Source organism: Protopterus annectens, chromosome 5.part0 (assembly GCF_019279795.1).
Source record: "Protopterus annectens isolate FY-2018-M chromosome 5.part0, PAN1.0, whole genome shotgun sequence".
NCBI classification, from domain to species: Eukaryota; Metazoa; Chordata; order Ceratodontiformes; family Protopteridae; genus Protopterus; species Protopterus annectens.
In genome coordinates this window covers 1,524,113,624-1,524,137,588 of record NC_056735.1, presented here as the reverse complement: position 1 = coordinate 1,524,137,588, position 23,965 = coordinate 1,524,113,624, and the positions used below count along the sequence as shown (strand labels likewise).

At 37.5% G+C, this 23,965-nt stretch overlaps 1 protein-coding gene across 1 annotated transcript in view; it reads right to left on the bottom strand.

Annotated features, from left to right (window-relative positions):
* MYO16 (myosin XVI) overlaps positions 1-23,965 on the bottom strand; it is a 2,679,924-nt gene that overhangs the window by 1,487,768 nt on the left and 1,168,191 nt on the right. Inside the window, exon 12 of the mRNA XM_044071347.1 lies at positions 13,185-13,250. Coding sequence (XP_043927282.1) covers positions 13,185-13,250 — 66 coding nt within the window. The remainder of the gene's footprint in view (positions 1-13,184; positions 13,251-23,965) is intronic.

Sequence of the window (23,965 nt, the reverse complement as noted above, 5' to 3'; positions counted from 1 at the left end):
CAAATCGTCAAACAGCAAATTCAAGATATCAGAAGGAATAGTGTAAACTATAATGATATGGACAGTATAAAGAAATAATATACAGAATACAAACAAAATTATATAAGTATGGAAAATTTGCTGATCAAAGATAACAATTTAAATCAATTTAACTCAGCAATAATCATCCAGTGATATCAGATTATCTAATTTCCCTATATGAAAAATAAGTAAATCAATGAAAATTTTAAATGAAACAATTGTTAATTTAAAAATAAAAGAAGTGACGGACATTATACAGTTATTGTAGGCAGATGATCAAAATATAAAACTAGATTTGCAAACTCAATGTAAAGTAAAAGAAAGTGTATAGACAGCAATTTTAAGCCTAAAACTAAGCCTAAGCCCTGGCAAGCCAAGCTATCATTAAAGAAACAAACAGGACATCCTATAAACATGTCATTGACTACATCTCCAAGGTGCAAGTGCTGTATGATTGTTAATTTACTAGACCAGTCAGTGCACTGCTTAGCTCAGCACACTGTCAGCTCACTGTTTGTTGAGACAAATCTCCACCAAGATTCATAGAATGAAAAGACCTGTGATAGTTATATAGCAAATATTTCTTCAAGTTCTTCAGGTTTTAGTAAAAACGAGACATAATTTAAAAGAATCTCATGAAAAAAAACTGCTGGGCACTAATTAGACTTTGTATTTGACAATTAGTGTTTGTGTGTGTGTGTGTGTGTGTGTGTGTGTGTGTGTGTGTGTGTGTGGCAAGTAGAGTGAGAACATGCGGAGAGTTCTAATGCTTTGCAGTGTATTTGTCTGTGAACGATGACCTGAAATAAATTTTGGTGCTATTATCTATGCACTTCTTCATTTGATCAAAATAAGATACCCAAGGTGTGCAGTCAGTAAAGGGCTGGGTACAATTTTTTTCTGTTGTGTGTGTATCTAGTCATTATATTACTTACATAACTTATATTTTTGGAAGTAGCATACTTCTTCCAGCAAAAATTATATATCCTATACCAACAAAAAGACAACAATGGAACAATTTTACATCAAACAATATATATAGATCAGTAATAAAATGATTATAAAACATAAAACCCATTTTCTAACTGCAATAAAGTCATCCAGAGTTGTAGCATGTCATCTCAACACTCCTGGTAATCTATTATTTCTATGTAAACCTACACGGCGAAGCATTATTGTTCACCTGTTACCTTGATAATCATACAAGCTCTGTTACATAGCCACACCCCTAAGCATTCCAAATGGTTCATTTTCTCTCAGTGCCTGAATGGAGTCTGCAAGTAACATGAATAGAGTCTGGAAATAACATGCCCTTCACTCATGCCCATATAGACAACTACTGACCAAGTTTAGAGTGCTTATGCATGGATGTGAGTGTGTGTATATACATTCATGTACATGCAGATGAACTTACCAATTTATCTGGATGTTGATTATTAATAGGTTATGAGGGTTCTAGCATTAAAGGATAATTTTGGGCATTTATTTTGTTTTAAGAATTTAAAGAATTAATTTGATAACTGGTTAAATGAATGGGCCTTCTGCAGACATCTTTCAATTACAATTTTCCCAAAAGGTCAGGGATAAATGCAACACATAAATATGGACAGTTCAGAGTAGCAGATTCAACACCTATGTTTTATGGAAATTGGGAGGAAACTGGAGTCTCAAGAGAAGCGCCTGTCAACAAGGAATTTGTATCAGGCTCAGGTATTCAAATAAACTTCAGTTTTGTGTGAATAATATATACAAGAGTTCTGTAAAGGATTTCACTTTGTTCAAGATCAGTGTTGCTGCCACATGGCTCATCTATCACAGTCTGTAACCAGCCGTAACTATTCAGTTGTGCTTTGCCAGGGCAACTCTGCAGTGTATACTGTTCTAGAATGTAGTCTTAGTGTCTTATTAAAACCTTCACATAAGCTTACTTATTTAATGTAATTTGTATTATCTCTGGCCAGGCATCTCAGTAGTTTTCTTATGACACTTTATCTTCGTGCTTTATATTATGTCTAAGGAAAGTTCTTAAAATGAATGCCATTTGTTCAGGCTTACCGAATGACACAAAGGTAAATGGGAGGGTTCTATAGGAATTTGGCATAAATAAGTCTTTAAAATAATGTCATTTAGGAAATCTGTATTAAAAACATCAACCATCCACATTACTGCAACTACTAGTCTTTCTGGTGCTTTTTAGAAGACAAATACCCCTTTCCAGCATGTCTGTCATTTATATTATTACAAATTTGTGGCACTGCTATATATTGACTGTAGCAATGGGGTTTGAAAGGATCACCTGCTAGTGCCTTCACAGTGGCAGTGCCAATCTGACTTAATTTAAGTGTACACCTTCACACTGGCAGTGCCAATGTGACTTAAATTAAGTGTAGACCTTCACACCGGCAGTACCAATGTGACTTAATTTAAGTGTGCATCTTCACACTGGCAGTGCCAATGTGACTTAATTTAAGTGTACACTTTCACACTAGCAGTGCCAATGTGACTTAATTTAAATGTTCACCTTCACACTGGCAGTGCCAATGTGACTTAATTTAAGTGTACACCTTCACAAGGAAACTACCAAAAAAAAACAGTACACCTGGAAGAAGAGTTAGGCCTTCTGTCTGTTATGATCTGCTGCATTAAGTTCTCTTTGTGTTAAAAGGGTACTTATTTTTATTTATTTATTTTATTTTACATTTGTTGACCGGGATAGTCCGACTGGATGCATGTCCATTTTCAGCGGAGGCCCGGGGAGAAAAGCTGCAAGGGTAAGCAGATACAGCATTACATAATACAAGCATTACATATTACAAACAGACTATTTACAGTGAATACATAAGTAAGCAAGTTAAACAAGTTCCACAGGTTAGAGTTAATCCCAAGCATAAGTCATGATTAAATGAAATTACATAGTAAGCTGGTTAACAGATTTTTACACATTCTAGAGAGAGTTAGCCAGGCTTGATACATTGACATAGCCAGTTAAGTGCCAAATGTAGTTTGAGTCTAGTTTTAAATTGACCTAAGGTAGAAAGTAAGGTAATATCAGCTGGAAGAGAGTTCCAGGGTCTACTTACAGAGTTTGCAAAGAGAGAGAGTCACCGGCTGTGTTATTAATTTTGCTAGTCTGAATTAGTAGTTTGTTAGAGGATTGAAGCGGTCAAGGATTGTTATAGGGGGTGATAATATTTTTAAGTGGAGGAGTATTGTCCGGATTATAGATGATTTTATAGGCCATAATCAGTTGGTTATACTGGATTAGGCTGGGTAGTTCAAGCCACCCAAGCTGATTTAGATTGATGCAATGATGTGTCCTAAAAGGCAGCCCAGTGGCAAACCTGGCAATGTGGTTGTAGCAAATTGAGAGTTTGTTAAGGACAGTCTTGTTCAAATTTGAGAGTAGAGGGGATGCATACAGAAGGGTTGAAAGAAGGTGAGAGCGAGCTATGGCAATTTTAGCTGGAGGGGTTAGGAAGGCTTTTATTCTGTAAAGTGACCCTAGTTTTTTATTGATGGTTTTGATAGTTTGGTTAACATGTAGGTCGAATTTTAGATTATTATCTATGATGACACCTAATAGTTTTGTAGAGGGGTCAGGGGAGATTATTGTGCCATCATTTGAATTTACGGTAAAGGTGAAAGTGGTAGACCTACGTGTTGGTGAAAATAACAGCATTTTAGTTTTTTTGGGATTTAGGATCAGACGATGTTCAGAAAGCCAGTTTTCTATTGTATTAAAGATGGTCTGGGTAGCTGACCATAACTCTATTGGAGATGTGGCTGAGCAAATCAGAGTAGAGTCATCAGCATATTGGATATAGCTGACTTTTGGGATGACAGTATAAAGGTTGTTAATGAAGATGGAGAACAGCAAGGGCCCTAGTATAGAGCCTTGTAGTACTCCAAGGGTGTTAGGTAGAAGATTAGAGAGTTTGTTCTGCCAGAGGACAGCCTGCTGTCGACCATTCAGGTAGGACTGAAACCATTGAAGGGCTCTAGTATCTAGACAGAATGTTTGCAGGGTGTGGATTAAAAGTTGGTGATCAACCATATTCAATGCCTTGGAAAGATCCAAGAAGAGGGCTGAGGATATATAATTATTGTTGCAATTATAGTTTATGGTGTTGGTAAAGGCTAGGAAGGCTGAAGTAGTGTTGTGATGAGGATGGAAGCCATGCTGAGTGTCTGCCATAAGGTGATTCTGGATTAGGTGGTACATGAGTTGTCTATGAATACATGTTTCCATAATCTTTGCAAGTAGAAAGTATAGCTATTGGCCTATAATTGGAGAATTCAGTAGAGCTGCCTCCTTTGTGAAGCGGGATTACATAGGATATTTTCCAGATGGTGGGAATTTTAGCTTCTACTATGGTTCAATTGATTAGTATTGAGACGGGGTAAGCAATAGCATCAGCTGATTTTTGTAGGTACTCGACAGGGAGTTGATCAGCAGAAAGTGTAGTGGGTTTTAATTTTTTGATCAAGGTACAGATAAGTGAAGCGGTGACTGGTTGGAAGCTGAACGTGAGTAAGTTTCTAGGGGTGGTACTTTCAGGACCAGGGGATCTAGGAGGTAGTTGGCTAGCTAGGGCTTGAATTGTCTCAGTAAAGAATCGGTTAAAACTGTCAGAAACATCTTCAGGGGTTTTATCAATAGTAGCAGCAGGGATTGGGGTTGAAGTTTGTCCAGGATGTACTAGATTATTTTTGCCCAAAACTTCTGTGGTTATTTTGATTTACTGTCTGTAAATTACAGTAGTATTGTTTTTAGTCTTGTAAAATGGATTTTTTAGTTTCATTCCTGAATTGCCTGTATTTAATGTGATCTTGGGGGTCTTTAGAAGAACGCCATAAACCCCATGCTTTGTTTCTAAGGCTAATTTTGAGTTTAGACTCTTTAGAAAGCCATGGCGCAGTTTTTGCCTTTGTTCTCTTTGAACAAACAGGTGCATGCAAATCAAGGATCTCAAGGAATTTGTTGTTAAAGTATGCTACTGCTTCCTCTAAGGGGAGGTGTTTTAGAACAGACCAATTACACGAGTTTAGTTCTTGTTGGAATTTGGCAGGGTCAAAGTTTGTATTGTTTCTAATCTTTCTGAGTATCTGTTGCTGGGAATTAATGGCTTTGTGCTTAATTACATATGTGAGAAGGTGATCGCTTAGGCCATCAGGAAGGGTACCAGAGGTGTACAGTTGGGGGTGACTATTTATGATTACCCAGTTAAGTATGCTTTCTTTTTGGTTGGGTTTACCTATCCTGGTAGGGGTGGATATGATTTGTGTAAATGCATGCAGGTTAATATGGGTGGTTGGGGATTCTGAGGAACAGGTGCCCCAGTCTATGTTAAAGTCTCCAAGTAGTAGGGTTTCTTGGGGGTAGTGACATGATAGCCAGTGCAGGATATCTTCAAGTGTAGATATATTGTTACCTGGGGGAATGTACATACAGATGATATTAATGCATTTATTTTTATTAAGTTGCAATTTGGTGGCAAGAATCTCTGAGTTATTAATCTGAGGTGGTTGTATTACATCTATGGTGACATTCAACTCAGATTTATAGAGTACAGCTACCCCACCCCCCCTTCCTGGAAGCACGATCCAGCCTGTGTATGTTGTACCCAGGTGGTAATACTTCATTGTCTGTAGTGTTAGGTTTTAACCACGTTTCAGATAAACAGAGAATCTCAGGGGAGTGGACATCCAGAAGTGCATGCAATTCATGTACCTTGTTATTAATGCTTGTAATATTGAGATGACAGGCTAGGAGAGAGTTAGTTGGCCTATTAATTGTAGGTTTGTAGCTTAGATTGCAAGTAGAGGGGGTATGTGTATCTGAAGTGGGTAGGCCAGGGTTGGGGTGAATATCACCACCAAGTATTAGGTTAAGTCTATACTTGGTGATGAACTTCAAGAATTTGTTTATTAGTTTGTGGTAGTGTTTGGATCTAGAGCTAATGTGCCTGGGGTTGAGATGTTGATAGACTGAACAAGATGTTGGATAGGACCTGGTACTGTAAGTATGGTTGAAGGTGGGAGAATTTACAGCTGGGGTGATAGTATGGCCTTTTGGGACCTGAAATCCCGTGAGAAACTGGTTTTCATAAAAGGTAAGGAGGTATGGTGCGAACAAGAGGGGCAGTAAAGAGGAGTATATCATTATTTGTGATTCAGCTGGTGAGTTAAAGAACTGTTTTACCTGGTGATGCAACACCAGAAGGATAGAGTGGTGAGGTAAAGGTACTGGAAGGGGGATGGGAGAATGCCAGATGAAAGCTAATAGGTGCTATTAATATGTAGGTAGAAGAATGGGGGTGGGAGAAATTATCCCAGATGAAAGCAGATAGGATCTAGAAAGTGGGAGGAGTGGCTATAGTACTTTAAATTTAGAGGTACTGGGGCAGGAGGGAATTGGGGGCAGGGAGGGGAGCGAAGAGAGCCTGAGCGTTGCGAGGGCAAACATAGTGGGGCTATTGCAGTTTACAAGGTTTCCTAAGGTGTCCTAAAGCTATAAGGTAATTATTATACTTAATGTAAGAGTCAGTTTACTTAAGTTACAGGGGAAGGAGGCAAACACTCAAGTAGAAAAAAGAGCCCTATGGCTGACAAAAATGGTGACCTGCTTAATTACACAGCACCGTAAGTGAAAGCTTAACAAATGCTTTTTGTGTGCAACCTACTCTGCTTAAATGCTGAGAGAAACTGATTTTGTTATGGTGACCAATTGCAGTCCTGTAGACTCCGTTGTGTAGGTAAATGTAGAGTTCAACTAGGAAAAGAGAAAAGCAAAGATTCTAGGGTAAGCATGAAGGCAACAACAGGCAGTTATTGTATAATAATACATTCAGAAAGGTTTGATGATGGGGGGGTAAAGTAGCACACTTCAGAATGAACTAAGATTTATAGCTAAGAAACCTAAGCAAGAGAGCAATGCAGTAAATAAACACTTGCCAGATTTTAAAGATATACCAGAAAAGCTAAATCAATTGTTCACAATTGTACAACTGGAAAATTGCCAGTAAAAGCACTTCAGGTATAGCTAGCCCAAGTTATTCAGGTCATAAAAGCACTTCTTCAATGTGTGTGTGCAATTTAAACATTAAAAACACATGCAGCAAGTAGGAGCTCTGATTATACACTTTCTCTAGGTACAGGTTCAGTTTAAACACAAATATTACCACAGGAATTCAGTAAAGTCACTAGCTACTTATAGGACCTCTGCAAAAAATAGAGCAGTCTGTGCAGAATCAGAATTTAGCAGCAGGTCATTCAGTTACACAAAAAACAGTAAAAGATCCATACAATGAAGAAACATACACTAAGTCACATCAGGTCAGCCAAGGGGGGAAGAGAGAGGGAAATCCTAAGCACCTAGATTTGAAAATGATGCCTGTACTGAATTGTAGCAGTGTAACCTGTTTGAGGAAAGAGGGGGTTGGGGGAAAAGAGAAGGCAGTAGGAGTGGTTACAGGGAATATCCTGATTGACTCAAGACACCACACCAGAGGTAAGCTGAATGTAAGGGCCTAAAATCTGCACTCAGCACTTTAATGTTATTTGCACTCAGCACTTTAATGTTACTTGCACTCAGCACTGTAATTTCACTTATGTTTAGCAGGAAAGACAGACCAACAGTATACAATTTTGGGAATTTTTACAAGGGTTACTTGTTCAAATGTCAGGCTATTGCAGTTTACAAGGTTTCCTAAGGTGTCCTAAAGCTATAAGGTAAGTATTATAGCTCTTAATGTAAGTGTCAGTTTACTTAAGTTACAGGGGAAGGAGGCAAACACTCAAGTAGATAAAAGAGCCCTATGGCTGACCAAAATGGTGACCTGCTTAATTACACAGCACTGTAAGTGAAAGCTTAACAAATGCTTTTTGTGTGCAACCTACTCTGCTTAAATGCTGAGAGAAACTGATTTTGTTATGGTGACCAATTGCAGTCTTGTAGACTCCGTTTTGTAGGTAAATGTACAGTTCAATCTGTTTAAATGCTGAGAGAAACTGATTTTGTTATGGTGACCAATTGCAGTCTTGTAGACTCCATTTTGTAGGTAAATGTAGAGTTCAAACTAAGTCACACCAGGTCAGCCAAGGGGGGAAGACAGAGGGAAATCCTAAGCACCTAGATTTGAAAATGATGCCTGTACTGAATTGTACTTAAGTTCTTATATACCTGATTTTTTATTTTAACTGTAGAAGTTCTATAATGTTTTACTTATTTATTTACCAGGTAGAAGAACTGAACCTTTTTGGACTCTTTTTAGCTAGGATGAGTGCTACAAGGGTAAGGGTAAATGCAATATCTGTTCATAACTTGGAGCAGCCAGTTAGCAAACATGTTTCTGGGAGCTTGGAAGAAGCCATAATTCCAGCAATAAAAAATACACAGACACAAAAATAACATGCAAACTACATAAACACAGTAACTGGTAGTCTCAGTATTGAACTCTAGACCCTGGACCTGTGTGAGTGAAATCTTACCCACTTGCCTCTCTAAGAATAAATAGGACTGCTGAAAACCATAGACAGAAAAAAAAAAACAGAAAACCTTACTGAGTTAAGAAGTGGTGATCATATCATTAAGACAAGAGAGCTGTCTAATAGCTCCCTCTAGAACTAGTTATACCAATAACATATTTTCCTTCATCACCTTATTCATATGTCTGAATCCAGCATACAGAAACCATTCATCTCTCAACAAAATGTATGTTCACAGCAGAAGATAGTAAGCATTGGTTTGCCCGTATGGCTTAGCACACTTAACTACTGTGCTGCAGTTCTCACTTTAGGTTCAGACCAATAGAATGGTTGCCATACAAGTCACATCTAATGTCCTTCATATTGATTACTGCTATGGATTATATCCTGCTAAAATATAACAGCCAGCCAACTTCCAAAGCTTCAGGGCACCTTCCATACCTCCAAATCATTAGTCAGCTCAAGCTGAGCTGACTAAAAAGAGGTTTGGGTGGCAAGCCTTTTAGAGCTTTACTGTAGCCAAACAGTACTCCCCTGTGAGATTTTCAAGGATCAATGGTTGGCTTATGCTGCTCCTTTACTGGACATATCAGTTCACTTAGGGGAGAAAAAAAACTACATATTTAAAAAATTGTTTGTCTGATAACACTTTCCTGTTCAGGAAAGTTATTTTAAAGCTAGAAGTTTTAACAGACTGTCAAGAGATTATATTGCGCTTTTAAAATGGGAGCGCTCTTTTTTCCTGTCAGTTTAAGAGTTGCTTAAAGTATTTAAAACATTTTTCTGTCGAGGAATTGTGTTTATTTTAACTTTTGGGGCTGACAAAGTGTTTTAAAGTACCTTTTACTGTGTTTTTCTGTGAAAAAGTAACGTTTAAATTAAGACTTTTAATTATTACTGGCTTTTGCTACTTGTTTTACCAAGGGAAGAGGTACCATTTTCACATCAGCCATGGAAAAAACTGCCTGTACCATGTTCAGTCCTTTTTTAAGCCACAAAAAGAAAAGAATTAAGCAAATAGGCTTTGCCACCATGACCAGCTAGCAATTTGCCTGAGCCACAGGTGGGTGACATTGCTGTGGCCTTTAGTTTTACCTCAGACCACTCACCTTTTACCATGGATCCCTCTGGTGTAGCATCTGGTTAGTCACATGCTCTGTGTTGTTGAGGTCCCTTCAGTGGGTAAGGGAGAGCCTCTTTTGTTGGTCCTGGGAAAGGAAACAGGACGGGCTTCATTGTTTTGTCAGAATGTTGTGCCCATCCCCGGGAAAACTACTGCTGCCATTAATAAACACTGTTAGCTCTATTTTTCCTGACAAGTCCCCCCCCCTCACTCTGGAAAATTAAATATACATCTACTCTTCCTCAAATTTCCTTGGGCAGGAGTAATTTACAAAAAAAAACTATTGCAGGCAAGGTCAAGGCTCACTCTACCATGGTCTTTGCTTCATCTATGCCTTTTTGGAAAGGGGTGGATTTTAGAAGTATTCTAAAAGCAGTAAATTGGTCCCCTATACATGTTTTACCATACTTCTACAAAACACTGTACATTTGTTTCCTTCTTTAAATCTGGATAAGGCTTTGTGAGGCCCACTCTCCAGGGGCTCTTTGACTCTTTCCTTCCACCTCTCAGAACTTGTAAGCCTTGGTAATCTACCCATGTAGCTTAGGTTACTGCAACAGTGATCAGTATGAAGAACATAGTACAGTTGTGTAAGTAAACTTACCATAAAAGTAGATGTTTTAATGACCACTGCTGCAGTAGCCACTCCCTCCTCCCTTCCCCCTTGTTTCTTGGTTTGTTGTTTTTGCCATGGTGTGAACTTTTATTTTTTGCCATTCCTAGCATTGTCCTTTCAGGGCTCAGACTCTCTCTCTTTTTGTCTATTGGTATGAAAGCTCTGAAGGTTTTGGCACCCAAAACCTATCATTTCAGTCAGCTCAGCCTGAGCACATGGAACATTCCCTGAAGCATTGGAAGCAGGCTGTCTAATGATTCCATAAGCAAGGGTCAGTTTGGTCCTATGTCTTGGGGTTGAATCCCAGACTCCCCACATTCTCTGCAGTTGTTGTGGTCACTAGAAGGTTACTTGTTTTCCCCCAAGTTAGTCCAGTGTCAGCGACAACCACATGAAATGTCAGAATCCTGGGTTCAGTTCCCAACAAGGGTCAGATTTTGCCTGTCCTAATGAGTTGCTAATATAGTAGTAGGTTCATAGTTTGTCCTGCATTAAATACTTTCTATATATGGTCATTAATACAATACTAGGTTCATAGCTAGCCTGCATGTATCATAAAACTGGAATAATAATCACTTCTGTGGTCATAACTAGGTTATTTTGTGCTCAAGACATAGATGTCAAGACATTTACATCAAGAGCAAGCACTGCAGTGGTATTGCAATTAGCAAGCACATTAAAAGCTTATTTCTTATCTGTAACCAGATGCATAAAAATATCTGTAACCCCTTTCTTTATGTATTTACTAAAAGAACAATTAAAACAAGGTAGGCACCATTCTTGTGCCCATTTTCTAGGTCTCTTGGACTAATCTTTTCTTCTTTATAACATCATTTCTTTTTCAAACTGGGGGCTTTCTTATAGCCAAAACATAGTCTTTCCTATATACATTTTAGATTGTCCAGTTCTTCTAAAATATATCAGTGCATTTTTATAATACTTTTGTTTGTCTATATATCCTTATGTATGCTAATTATACATAAGGATATATCTAGAGGTTGATTTAATTCTTAAATTTTATTGCAGATTTAGTTCTACCCCTATATCATTTTTTAAGTAAACAGGTTTATTTATGTTATATCGTTCTTGCAATACATAAGTATCCAACTCCTCACCTTCATAATCCTTGGACTGAAAATCTACCACCAATTTATTTCATTGCTCTTTCACCACATTATCATTCATATTCAATCACGCTAACCTCATCATTTGACCCTTTTATATATTGGGAAACATAAAGGAAGGATGCATGCTAGTCCTATGTAGTAAGTATTTTCCTTACATCCTTCTTGTATACTGAGGTATCCAAGGTGCCATCTTGCAGTTTGATTAAATTAATATCTAAAAACTTAATATTATTGTCAGAGAAAGAGAGTTTAAACTTTAAAACATCCACAGTATTTGTCACAAATTGTATGAATGAAAATATATATTTTTTGTTTCAATCCCAAATCAAAAAATATCATCAACAAATCTTTTGCAAAATAGAATCTTATTTTCATAGACATTATTTTGTGAGACTATATAACCTTCTTCCCATTTTCCTGTTATGGCTACTGGAGTTCCCACTGCTACTCTCTTTTGCTGCTGATAAAAAAAAAAATCTCTGTTCATAAAAACATTATTAACTAATATCAAGTCAAGGAAAGGCACATACGTTGTTAATTTCAAAAATTTGTAAACATGTACAAGCACTTAAAAACAGTCTCAGAGAATTCAAAATAAATTCATTAGGTATAACAGTAAATAAAGAGTTCACATCTAATGTAATCTTTGAAAAAGTAGTGTATCACTGATTTTGATATCAGGCTTGTAACTGCATTAAAAAAACCGAGCAGAAACAATTGATCTCATAAGTGATGTATCAATGTTCATATGAATCTTAGGCAATCTGTAATATGGAGGTACTATCAGGTATGGAGTATGAAAAAAAATCAATTCAAATGACAAAACGCCTTCTAGATACATTGTGCAGACTTCAGTAGTCACTTTACTGATAATATTTATTCACATGCATCCTATTAATTTCCTTATATGTATTTCTATCATTCAACAATATTAAAATAATTTCATCATATAAATCCCTATCCATTATTTCCACTCCACCCCCTTTATCCACATTTCTTTATAACAAGATTATTGGGCGGCGCAGTGGTGCAGCGGTTAACATTGTCACCTCACAGCAAGAGGTTCACCGGTTCGATTCTCGGCTGGGGTGCCTTCTGTGTGGAGTTTGCATGTTCTCCCTGTGTTCGCGTGGGTTTCCTCCGGGTACTCCGGTTTCCTCCCACATTCCAAAGACATGCATCTGGAGCATTTCTCCCCTGGACTCCGCTGAAAACAGGCTCTGTGGAACCTAGTCGGACTTTCCCGGTCAACAAATGATTATTAATAATAATAATATAATAATAAAAAACAATGTCACTATTACACACCAGAGAATGAAAAGCTTGTTTCTCACTTAGAGACATAAAATAAACTTGACTTCTTTTGACATACATTATGAATGTCCAACTCACAGGCTTTTTGAAAAGCTTGTACTAAAGAATTGCCACTTGGAATGAAGGTACTTGATCTTTGCATGCTTCTTTCTTAACACTAACAGTATCCTGATGAAATAAAAGTTTTAAATTCAAAGATTGAGTGAATAATTTCAAATCTGTGCATGAGTCAAATCACCTCTGCTCTGTACTTTATCAATACAGCTACCATTCTTTTTGTAATACATTTATTTTCTGTAAATCTGTATAGACAACAATGTTTATATGATCAGGACAGCACTTGCATATCAAACATCTATAATATGTAAAAATATTTTGGACTGTGAATACATTTTGCTTCAAATGGGTCATTATATAAAAAAGATATCAAACCATATGCTATATTTCAGTTAACTAGGAGACATATTCTGAAATATTGAAAAGATAAACTACTTACCAGGGCTGAATAAACTGGCAGTTCTTTGTAAGGATTGACAAGAAGAAGAATATTTCCAATGTATGTCTGTAAAAGAGATACACATTTAATTGATATGCTGGTGAAAAATAAATAGCATTAGCCAATTAGATCCCCCCTCATTCTTGAATTATCCTCCCATACACTAGCTTTAAATAGAAAAGCTCATTTCTGTAGATGTTTAAAAGCACTAGATTTTGTTACTTTTTGAGTCATCAAAATGCCCAATATATTTGCAGAACATTCAGAAAAACAAAATCAGCAAAACAAAACAATAAGGCAGTAACAGTTTCTGAGTTATTAAGCTAAACATGTACAGACTGTATAACAGATAGCATTTTTCCTCTTTTGTAAAATTTTTCAGAATGAAAGATATTTGCTGAAAATAATTTCTTGGGCTTTAAGACAATGTACCAAAATAAGAACAATGGTTTCTTAGTATGTAATTCCTGAATATACTAAAGGCATTTACTTGACTTCGTTAAAACATACAGTTCTAGTACAATCCAAACAAACACATGGAAAAAATGGATAATTTTATTTGAAACTAAGTAGTGCAAAAGTATCTGCTGAAACTTGAAAATGTATACCATGAGAAATTAAGCCTGATGAACAAAAAATGTGTTTACATAGAACAAGTAGTGATTGTAAATTAACATTCATTGCCTCTACCTGTTGCCCAAATTTCAATGCATGAGAATCTTAATGCTGTCCTGATAGCTTCCTCTTTTAACTTTCTGTAAGGAAGGCAGAGATCTTCTCTAAGCATTCTATATGTTACAAAAACAGTCCCAAGACCTTTTCAAGGCTGTGGTTATAGGAGTCTTCAGAAATGCAATATCTGGATAAACAGACAATATTTAATTGCTAGTAAATTGTCTTTGCTGTGAAACTAAAATAAGTCTGTTCTCAACTTCATCCAGAGTTGAAGGACTGGATAACTAACCTTTGGTTCCTTCAGCTGCCTGTTTTGATATAATGCGTGTTGTACACTTTAATGTCATGTCTGTATTATTTCAGTTTACCCTTGGCCATTTCACTGATTCTCTGTCCATAATCCATGTTTTGTTGGTTGTCATATGTCCTAGTTCAACAATTGTTTTCAGTAATTGTCTTTTCACAACTGGAGTTGACATAGATAAGAAAAACTGAGAAGAGAACTGCTTTGTCTACCCACTCCTCATTGTCTGAATTAATTTTTGCAGGTGTTTACAGCCAGATGTTGTCCTTATTGTCTTCTACTACAGGTTTTCTTGACTGGTGTCAGCTGGACAGTGTTACATGCTAAAAAGAAGGCAACCAGGCACATTGTCAGGGCCCATGAAACTAGTGCTTTTAGCCTTGGAAAGTGTACTTAGGACTTGCCCTGGGGTGATTTGAGGGCACGGAGTAGGCATGATTAGATACTTTCACAAACTTGGGCAGATAGCAGGTAAAATTTGAGCTTAATTAGTCCACTATCACATATTATCAATGTCCTCAAGGGTCAAGTCTGTGCTGCTATTTTGCATTAACTTTGAGGACTGCTGGTTACTGTTTCTTAGATTTCTGACATAGCTCAATAAGGCTTTATGACTATCATTAGTATGGGTGGTGACTTCCAACTTATATTTGCTCTTGGAGGATTTAATATTGTTTCTAAGTTCTGTGTTGATTATTTACAGATCTTCTTTAGATGATGATGTGATAGGTTTGCTTTTATAGGCTAGGAGTTTCTTGTTCTTACTCTATGGTTTCTTGCAACTGAGGTTCCACCAAATGGGTTGTTCTTAAACTTGACACTATATTGGAACAAAGGCCTCAATGCTAGTCTGGACATGTGCATAGAATTTATCCATAAAGACTGTGCTGAGTAAATCAGGAGTCATCTAGATGAGGAGAGTGTTTGAATGTCATCATGTTCTCAGTTAGCAGGAATAGTTTTGACCTGGAATAGTCTCTGAAGACAGGATTTTGAGGTAACTCAGGTTTTACAGCTAGTGTACATGTTACTAGATGATGGTCATTCCTGACCAGAGACTTGGTGACTGTCAGCTTTGAGTATGGAGGGTTATATTTGTGAGGACCAGATCTAATATTTTTGAGCTCTTCATTGAGATATGGGCGAGTTGGTCCAAGACATTATCATTAATGAACTCCAGGAATTTCTGTGCATATTTGTTTGGCATGGTGTAGGATCTCCATTTAATGGAGAATATTTGCAATTACCCAAGAGGATGCAGTTTGGCTTTATGGTGAGGAATGTCAGTTTATTAAGATATGCCTCATGGTCTGCTGATGTCATATAGGGGGTACAGTAGTTAGTTGCCGTGGGGTACTGTGTTTTGTTTATAGATTCATAGATTTTTATTTGGTTAGTGACCTAGGGGGCCTTTCTAAGCCTAGCCAAGTCTTCCTGAAAGAATAATGATGTCCTGCATCCAAATAGAACATCAAGGGACAGGCATTTATAAACTACCTTTGTCCATAAGGGACATGGGTGTCAGGCCCAGTGTAAGTTTCCTATTTCATATCCACTGTTCTAGGTTGTGCTTAAAGTGTGTAATATATGAACTCAGCTTCATATGGATGAGAAGCATATTCCATAAGAGGGGGAGTTTTTGGGACACATATCTGTCTCTCTACCATGTTCTGTTTAAGTCACAGACAAAATTCAAGTCCCTAGACCTTGTGTATTTCTGGCACAGTTTGACTTATGAATATGCAGGAGATTCAAAAGTGTGGGGTTTTTGGAGGCCTTATAAGCCAGTATAGCTCACCCCTCAGTAATGTACAGGAGACTGCATAGAGAGAAAGGGCTTTAATGGTGCTCTGCATAAGGCAGGTTTGTTTTGCTTTGCATTATTTTTGTAAGGAACCTCTTAGGTCACTCTACTTGCTGCATATGCCTGGTCAGGTACATATCAAAGGGAGCACTGTACTCTATGACTGGTCTGATAAGGGCAGAGTACAGTAGGATAATAACCTCTTTGGACCTAGACACCATACCATTACTTATAAATTGTGCAAAATAAAAGGCTTTCCTCACCACTGTGGCCAAGTAATGATCGAAGGTAAGGTTACTGTCTATATGCTTACATAGATCCCACACGACTGGTCAAATCTTAGGGGTGTATTAAGAACACAGTAATTAGCTGGGATGGTTGAGTTCCCAAAGGGTACAGTTATGCATTTTTAGCATTGAGTATAAGACCGTGGCATTGGTACTGTTTGTTAGTCAGAATTAGACCTTCTTAAAGAATGCTAGTATCTGCAGGGGAGTCGATGATAACCCCAAGCTTGCAATCATCTGCAAATGTAGTCAGCCATAAACCTTCAAAAATTTGCTTCTATTTCTGAAGACAAAGATGCCAAAAAGGAGCAGACGCAATACTGACCCCTGGAGGACTCTGCTACTGAAGTGGCCTCTTGGTGAAGGTGGCCTCACCTATTTTGTCCTCATGGGTCCTACAGTGAGCCAGTTGGTTATCCAACGGGTGATAAAAGGGTTTACACTTAAATTAGTACGCTTGTCAACAATGCCTGACAGGGGTATTGCATGAAAAGCCTTGGCCAGGTCGAGGTAAGCTGTGTGCACTGTCTTACCTATATCCAATGCTTTGGTGACCCTCTCAAAAAAAGTCCACCAGATTTAATAAGCAGGACCTTCCTTTAATTAAGCTGAACTGTGATGAGTCCAGCATGGGCAGGTTACCTATATCCTTATTTAGCATGTCCGTGATGATGCTTTTCATGGCCTTACATATGAGGCTGGTAAGACACATGGGCTTGTAGTTACCCAGATCAATGGATGAACCTTCTTTGTGTAGGGGAATGGCTGTAGCCATTTTCCATTCCTTGGGCATGAAACCTGACTGAAGGCTCCAGTTGAAAAGTGATTCTAGTGGACCAGAGAGGTCATATTTCATGCCATTTGTTAAACATCAAAGAATGTTACTGGGCCCCACTGATTCAGTGTTTTTGGTCTTGGAAAGTGCATTGATGACCTGCTCCCAAGTAATGACTGGTGGAATTGTGGTATGCGATATTTTTTTCATTTTGCAGATGTGCAAGAAGTCGATTAAAGCTGGTTCTGATGATGCCTTGTATGGCAAGCATGGATTGCCTCTAAGTAACCTGTAGGAGACAGCCTACAGAGATAGGGTTTTAAGGTGACCTGTGCAAGACAATGTGTTTATACTCTGGATTCTCATGGTAAGGAACCTTTGTGGGCACTCCAACCGTTGCATCTGTTTGGTCAGGTACATGCCAAAGGAGACATTAAACTCAATTATGAGTCTGATAAGAGCTGAATAAAATGGCAATGCAACTTCCATGGAACTGGATGCCATGCCCCTACTTCTAGCTTGACGGACATAGAATTATTTTTTTTATTACCCTGGTTACATGTTGGTCAAAGGCCAGATTATTGTCTACATATATTCACAGATCCCTGACTACTGGGTCATCTCTTGTCTTATCAATGCAGTAATTAGCCTGGGTAGCAGTTTCCCCTAAAGGGGTATAATGCATTTCTTGGTAATGAGTTTTAGTCCGTCATTTGGCATCAGTCATTTGAGTGTGTTAGACTCTCTTATAAGATGTTTATGGCAGAGGAGAATATATTACAGCTTTCCATTTTCCAGTAAGTTCCTTGACATTAGCCTTTACCTCCTAGAAGTAGATGCCATATTGGAGTGGCCAAAGAACAGAACCCTGAGGTACCCTACTGGTGACTGGTCTCTTGGTAGGTGTTATCACCAAGCCTGACTTCCTGGGTCCTGTCTGTGAGCCAGCTGGCAATCTAGCAAGTTACATAGGGCTTATGCCCAGTTCATTGTATTTGTCAACTATAACTGAGTGGGGAACTGTAGCAAATGACTTAGCCAGGTCCAAGCAGGTGGTATGCACCAATTTCCTTTGCCTTTGTGACCTTCCCAAAGAAGTTTTCCTGGTTTAGTAGGCATAATCTTCTCTTGACAAAGCCATACTAGGTTGGATCCAGTTTCTAAAAGTGGACTATGTCTTTGTTGATCATGTCCATGAAAAATCATTCCGTGACTTTGCATATTAGACTAGTCAGACTAATAGTTCTGAGGTCGGTTGATAGTCCACCCTTGTGAAGTGGGATAACAGTTGCCTTGTGGTTCTCTTTAGCCTATGTGGTTATCTTGACCATGCAATATGCCTTGTTGGACTTAATTAATCCTCTTACTTTCCTGTTTAGTTTAATAAGAGGCCTCCTTTCATTATAGGAGTTGTTGTTCTTGATTTTAGCCATGATTTTCCCCTTTGGATATATGCTCTATTAAATTTAGGATTCCATCAGTGTGGATTATTTTGGGCTTACTTCTAGCAGCCTCTATACAGCCATTTACATACTTGTATAGGGTCTCAATGATTGCTTTTACATAGGCTGCTGTGAATTCAGGATTGAGAGGAGCACTGAATTTTGATAAACTATTGCGTAATAGGGTGTAGTTTTTTTGGAATAGTTCCTAACTGTTAGTAGGGTTTGTTGGGGTTACCAAGTTGATTTCTATTTTGAAGGAGATAACTTTGTGTTCCAACTTCACCAGTGAGGATGTGACATAGGAGAGGGATGTAGCATTCTCCCATATTGGTGATTACTAGGTCTATTATGTTTGAACCTCTGGTGGGTGTACACACTATTTGGTCAAGGGGGATTTGTGTAATTAAAGTCAAGGAATCATTGTGCCTGTACGTATGGGGCAATATATGTTTCCCGGTCTATAGTAGGTAGTTAAAGTCTCTGATAAATAGGGTATTTAGTTTAATGGTAAGTGTCTGCAGTAGGTCTAGGTATAAGCTATGGGAGTCTAGGGACAGAGAGGGTCACTTATTGCTAGGATATGGTATTGGACTTTATCAATGGTGAGTTGCACTTGGATAAATTCCAGAGTATTTTCCTGTTTAACTAATGTAGATTTATGCTTGTTACTTATATAGACTGAGACTCTTCTACCTTTTGACTGTGCAGCTGATGGTCTAAATGTGTTTAAGGCACTGAAGCCTTAACCCACAGGAGTACTTTATGCAGATTTAAACCATGCCTTGGCACAGATGTCTATATTCTCCAGAGTGAGAAGAGCTTGAAGGGTGTGGAGTTTATTACTTAGGCTCCCAGCATTGAGAAGTAACACCTTTAGGTTTCTTTGGGTTTTATTTGCTATGTCAGGTTGTTAACCATCACATCCTATGCTGATATATACTGGGTTCCAGTAGGATAACACCAGTAGTTAAGCTGATAATTAAAGTAAATTATCTTTTGCTTGTATTGTGGCATAATTTCTGGCAATAGTGGGATAATTCTCAATACTAATTTCAGTCTTTTCCAAAAGCATGAGAGCTCCATCACGTCCCTCTTCATATGATATAAGGAGGCACATCTCAAGTCATTCACTCCCAAGTGCACAATGATCAGGCTGCATATGCACCTAGAGTGAATGGATTTGAGGGGTTTAGTGACATTACATACGCTTTCATGTCAGAGGCATCTAACCAATACCCTGTCTTTTCTCAGCCTCGTGAGTGGGGCATTTGTGTGTTTAACTATGGCGTCATCTATAACCAGGACATTACCGGATGAACTAGCTTGGTCATTTTGCTATAAGGGCACCTACATTTTTGTTATGTAACTCCCTGATAGTGTCTGTAGTCCCTATAGTGTCAGAGTGAGCTATAATTGGGAAACAAGCTTTATAGAAATAAAACCACTAAAACTCTAATTTAAGTATATTTACTGATCAGGAGCAATAAAATACAGCCAATAAAGTAAAAATAAACAACTTGACAAAGGTGAAAGTGCAAACTTCATCAACAGAAAATAAAAACTAAGAAGAGGAAGAGACAGGGAATTGATTGCATGAGGCAAAAACAGTCACTGCAGCAACAGAAAGCAGTCACACTGACTTAGGAGTCAAATTGCACAAACACAAGTGCAAAGAAAAAAAATTTGCCTGACTTAAGATGTAAATCTGAAGATACAGTACACAAAATAAAAAAAAAAAATGCATGAGCACAAAAGCATCCATCTATCCACAACCCCTTTTCCCAATTTTGCACATGAGGTCAGGGTGCCACTTCAACAGTGATAATCATCTAGAGCGGAGGTTTTATACTGGCAGGTGGCTAGCCCTGCCATGGTAGTTCATCCACACCACACACTTGCACACACACATTAAAATAAAAATAAAACAAACACAAAAATTATCACAGATGCCCAATTAAAGGCAACATGGGTAATACCAGCTAAACCAACTTAAGAAAGATAGCAGGAATGGTGGAGTATTGCTTCTTACAGATCTGATAGAATGGGATGAGGATATCATTATCTTAAACAACTTAAAAAATAACGGGGAGTATTACTGCTTGCATGCCCGTGTCTTTCACTTTGGGAGTTGCAACTGGGATCATTACTTTTAGGAATATTTTTGATGTTACATTACTTGAAAAACAATACACATGTTTGTGCTATTGACGTGTAAGTCTCATCATCTGAATCATTCATCTGTGATACTCAAATGAAGTGTTACATAGTGTCAATACATATTTATAAACATGACTCTGCAGCAGAACAATTTGGCAGAACCGTTCCACAAACGACTAGCTTCAAGTACAAAAGTATCTCCAGTAGATTAACTCAGAGCCACGTACCACATTTACAACTTAAATAATCACAGTGAAAACTTCATACCAAAATTTCACACAGTTAAAAAGTTATAATCCTGTATAAAAATCAATTAGTGAGAATGGACTGATGAGATATTTTAAAACAAAGAGTATTGCAAAACATATAATTATCATACATAAAGTACTAAATTTAAATTTCAAACTGCAAGATATATATATATATATATATATATATATATATATATATATATATATATATATATATATATATATATATATATATATATATATATATATAGATAGATATATAGATATATAGATATATATATATATATATATATATAGATATAGATATATATATATATATTTATATAGACTGGAACACCAAAATGGTAAATAACTGAAATTGTACATCACCGACACCCAGAATCTCAACGAGGACATCACTGATATCCATAATCCCGTCATTTAATTCACCGACATCCACCAAAGTGATTCAACACACACCAGACACAAATCCCAAACTCCAACATAAATTCCAATTATGAATCATGTCCTCTAACGTCCACAATAGTGAGTATATGCTCGTACCACTTTGAATATAGTGTAAATAGTAGAGTAGTGTGAAGTGAGGTATTCTACCGCATAGACATCTGTAGTATCAAATATTTACAATAAGTGATAATGTTTAAAATGTGTCAGATGCCTTGCAAAATACCTTCTGTTGACAAGTTTTTTCAGGCAGTTCCCATTCAGTTGTACAGAATAAATGTCTCCAATCCACATATTGCATACAGGTAGGAAACACAACAGGAATATGAGTGGTAGAATAGCAACCAACTACATAAACTTCCTCATTATGTTATTAACTACTCCCGACTCTACAAGACAATGTCTTAAACAGTCGAAGTTGCAATACATGATACAGAAAGACATTACATTATGTATGGCACCAGATTGCAACAGTATTTCTGCCATATATGCCACATAATATTCTTCTCAATGAAGTACTAAAAGCAGCAGTGAGATATTAGACAAAACAATGCATCAGAGCCTTAACATTGCTTATAACAAGATGTACAACTGTAAATAAGTGGCTTTAACATACTATGTGCTGAATATGTTTTCTAATGTACACGACTTGCGCACTTGTAGATTATTACTAAGTTGTGGAAAAAGTATGACTGATATGCGATGTGCAAAATGTAATGCATGAAGGGGAGTACATTGCTTTACATTTTCAACAACTTTGAAATTGCCTTCACAAACTCAATACTGGAGTATGCTTCTTTGTTAGCGAGAACCCGTTGAAATTGCAAATGACAGGAAATAAGTTTCTGCTTTTTTGGAGAAGGTGGACACCCAGTTGCCATTCTAACTTGGAGTTCATCCACTCTGTTTTGTTCTCTAATCAGGGCACATAATAGAATATTTAGATCAGTACCTCTGCTACCTAACAGGCATTTCAAATGGAGATGCCATGCTTTCACAGAATTCTGTGTGTGTGGCAAAAGCAAATAATTGAGGTCAGAGATATTCCAAAAGTTGATCGGGAAAAATGGAGGAAATCTAACATTGGATGCAGTAAGAGTATTGAACTTACGCAACTTTCCATATACATACCAATCAGAAAAATATTTTAAAAGTTCTCTACCTTCTATAGGAAAGGTCTCCCGTAGTATTTGATAGGCCGAACATACTTCACTTTCATGCAAGAATGCAAGTGCTACCAAGCTTTTCACAGCCAACTGGAATCATTGATTAGTGTTATATAAACTTGCCAAACCAAAAGAGTGAACTTTTCTCCATATATTCGGGCTGAAATGAAATAGGCAGCCTTTGGATTGTGCACCAGCAACATTCAACCTTATGCTCTTAACTGCTGCTATTTCAAAATCATACAGTCCAAAACGTACATTCACTTCAAATTATTGCTCAGACATCATGTGAAATAAGCAATGCCACAAATAGCTATATGATCTCAACGATTTTTTGACATCAGTGCATACAATAATGGTACAGCTTTGCTGTGGCTACCATATTTCACTAGACCATGGATGCTGTAAAGCTGGCGGCAGGTAACACCTTTATTAAAGAAAGTACTGTCCATCAACTATATCCCTGCTCTACTGAGATCATATAAGTTATTCTGTGTGGTGAATACTACTACCACGTTATCTGTTGTTGGATCAGACATAGTTTTATGTATGAATATACCACTTTTGAGCGGGTATTTCTCAAGGTCTATTGTGCTCAGCATTAGCAGTTCAAGACTATCCTTTGCACTTAACTTCCTCTTCACCCTGCCAATCTGCTGAAGCAGTGCTTTCTATTTGGTAGACTGACGTTGATGCCAATGCATCCTCCAATAATAAGCATGGGGTGTCTCTACTATGTTCCGCCCTGACTTTTATATCATGGCAAACTTTGTATCTATCAATCTCTGCGGGATCACCGGGGTGATTGTGTTTCACTGTTTTCTCTAGTTTTTCTCCCTCAGCAACTAGGGTTGTTACTGTTCTTCCTCTGCACTTTTGTGGAATTTTATATTTACAACCCCAGTACCATCTACTGTACCTACTCCTCTCTAAGTGATATAGATAGCCTTCTACAATGAGTAATTGCTTACTTTTTTGGGACTTGACAGTTTTATACACATTTCCGATCACTCTTGGCCTTTCCGCTCCTGAGTCTTCCATGTTTCATGTTGGTATGTCATACAACGTTACGTGACGATCATGGCTTTTTAATGTGATACTACCTTAATTGCTAGACAGCATTCCACATATCCTGCTTTTCGTATATATGAAATACAGTGATGTGCAATTTCAGTTTGGTGTTCCGGTCTTATTATTTTTTAACGTCAGTGTTATGGCGATTCGTGCTTATGTAGTAGCCCTACACATATATATATATATATATATATATATATATATATATATATATATATATATAAGATGTCCATTTTTAAAGTCTAATAAGTCATTTTAGGTGTGTGTAGAACAGATATTATCACAACACCTCTGCGCATGTTATAATATCTGTTCCATGCACAACCCCTTGCACTTTATTGCATACAAAAAGCAATATATTTCAGTTGGAAAAGCAAGACATTTCCTAGCTTATGAAGT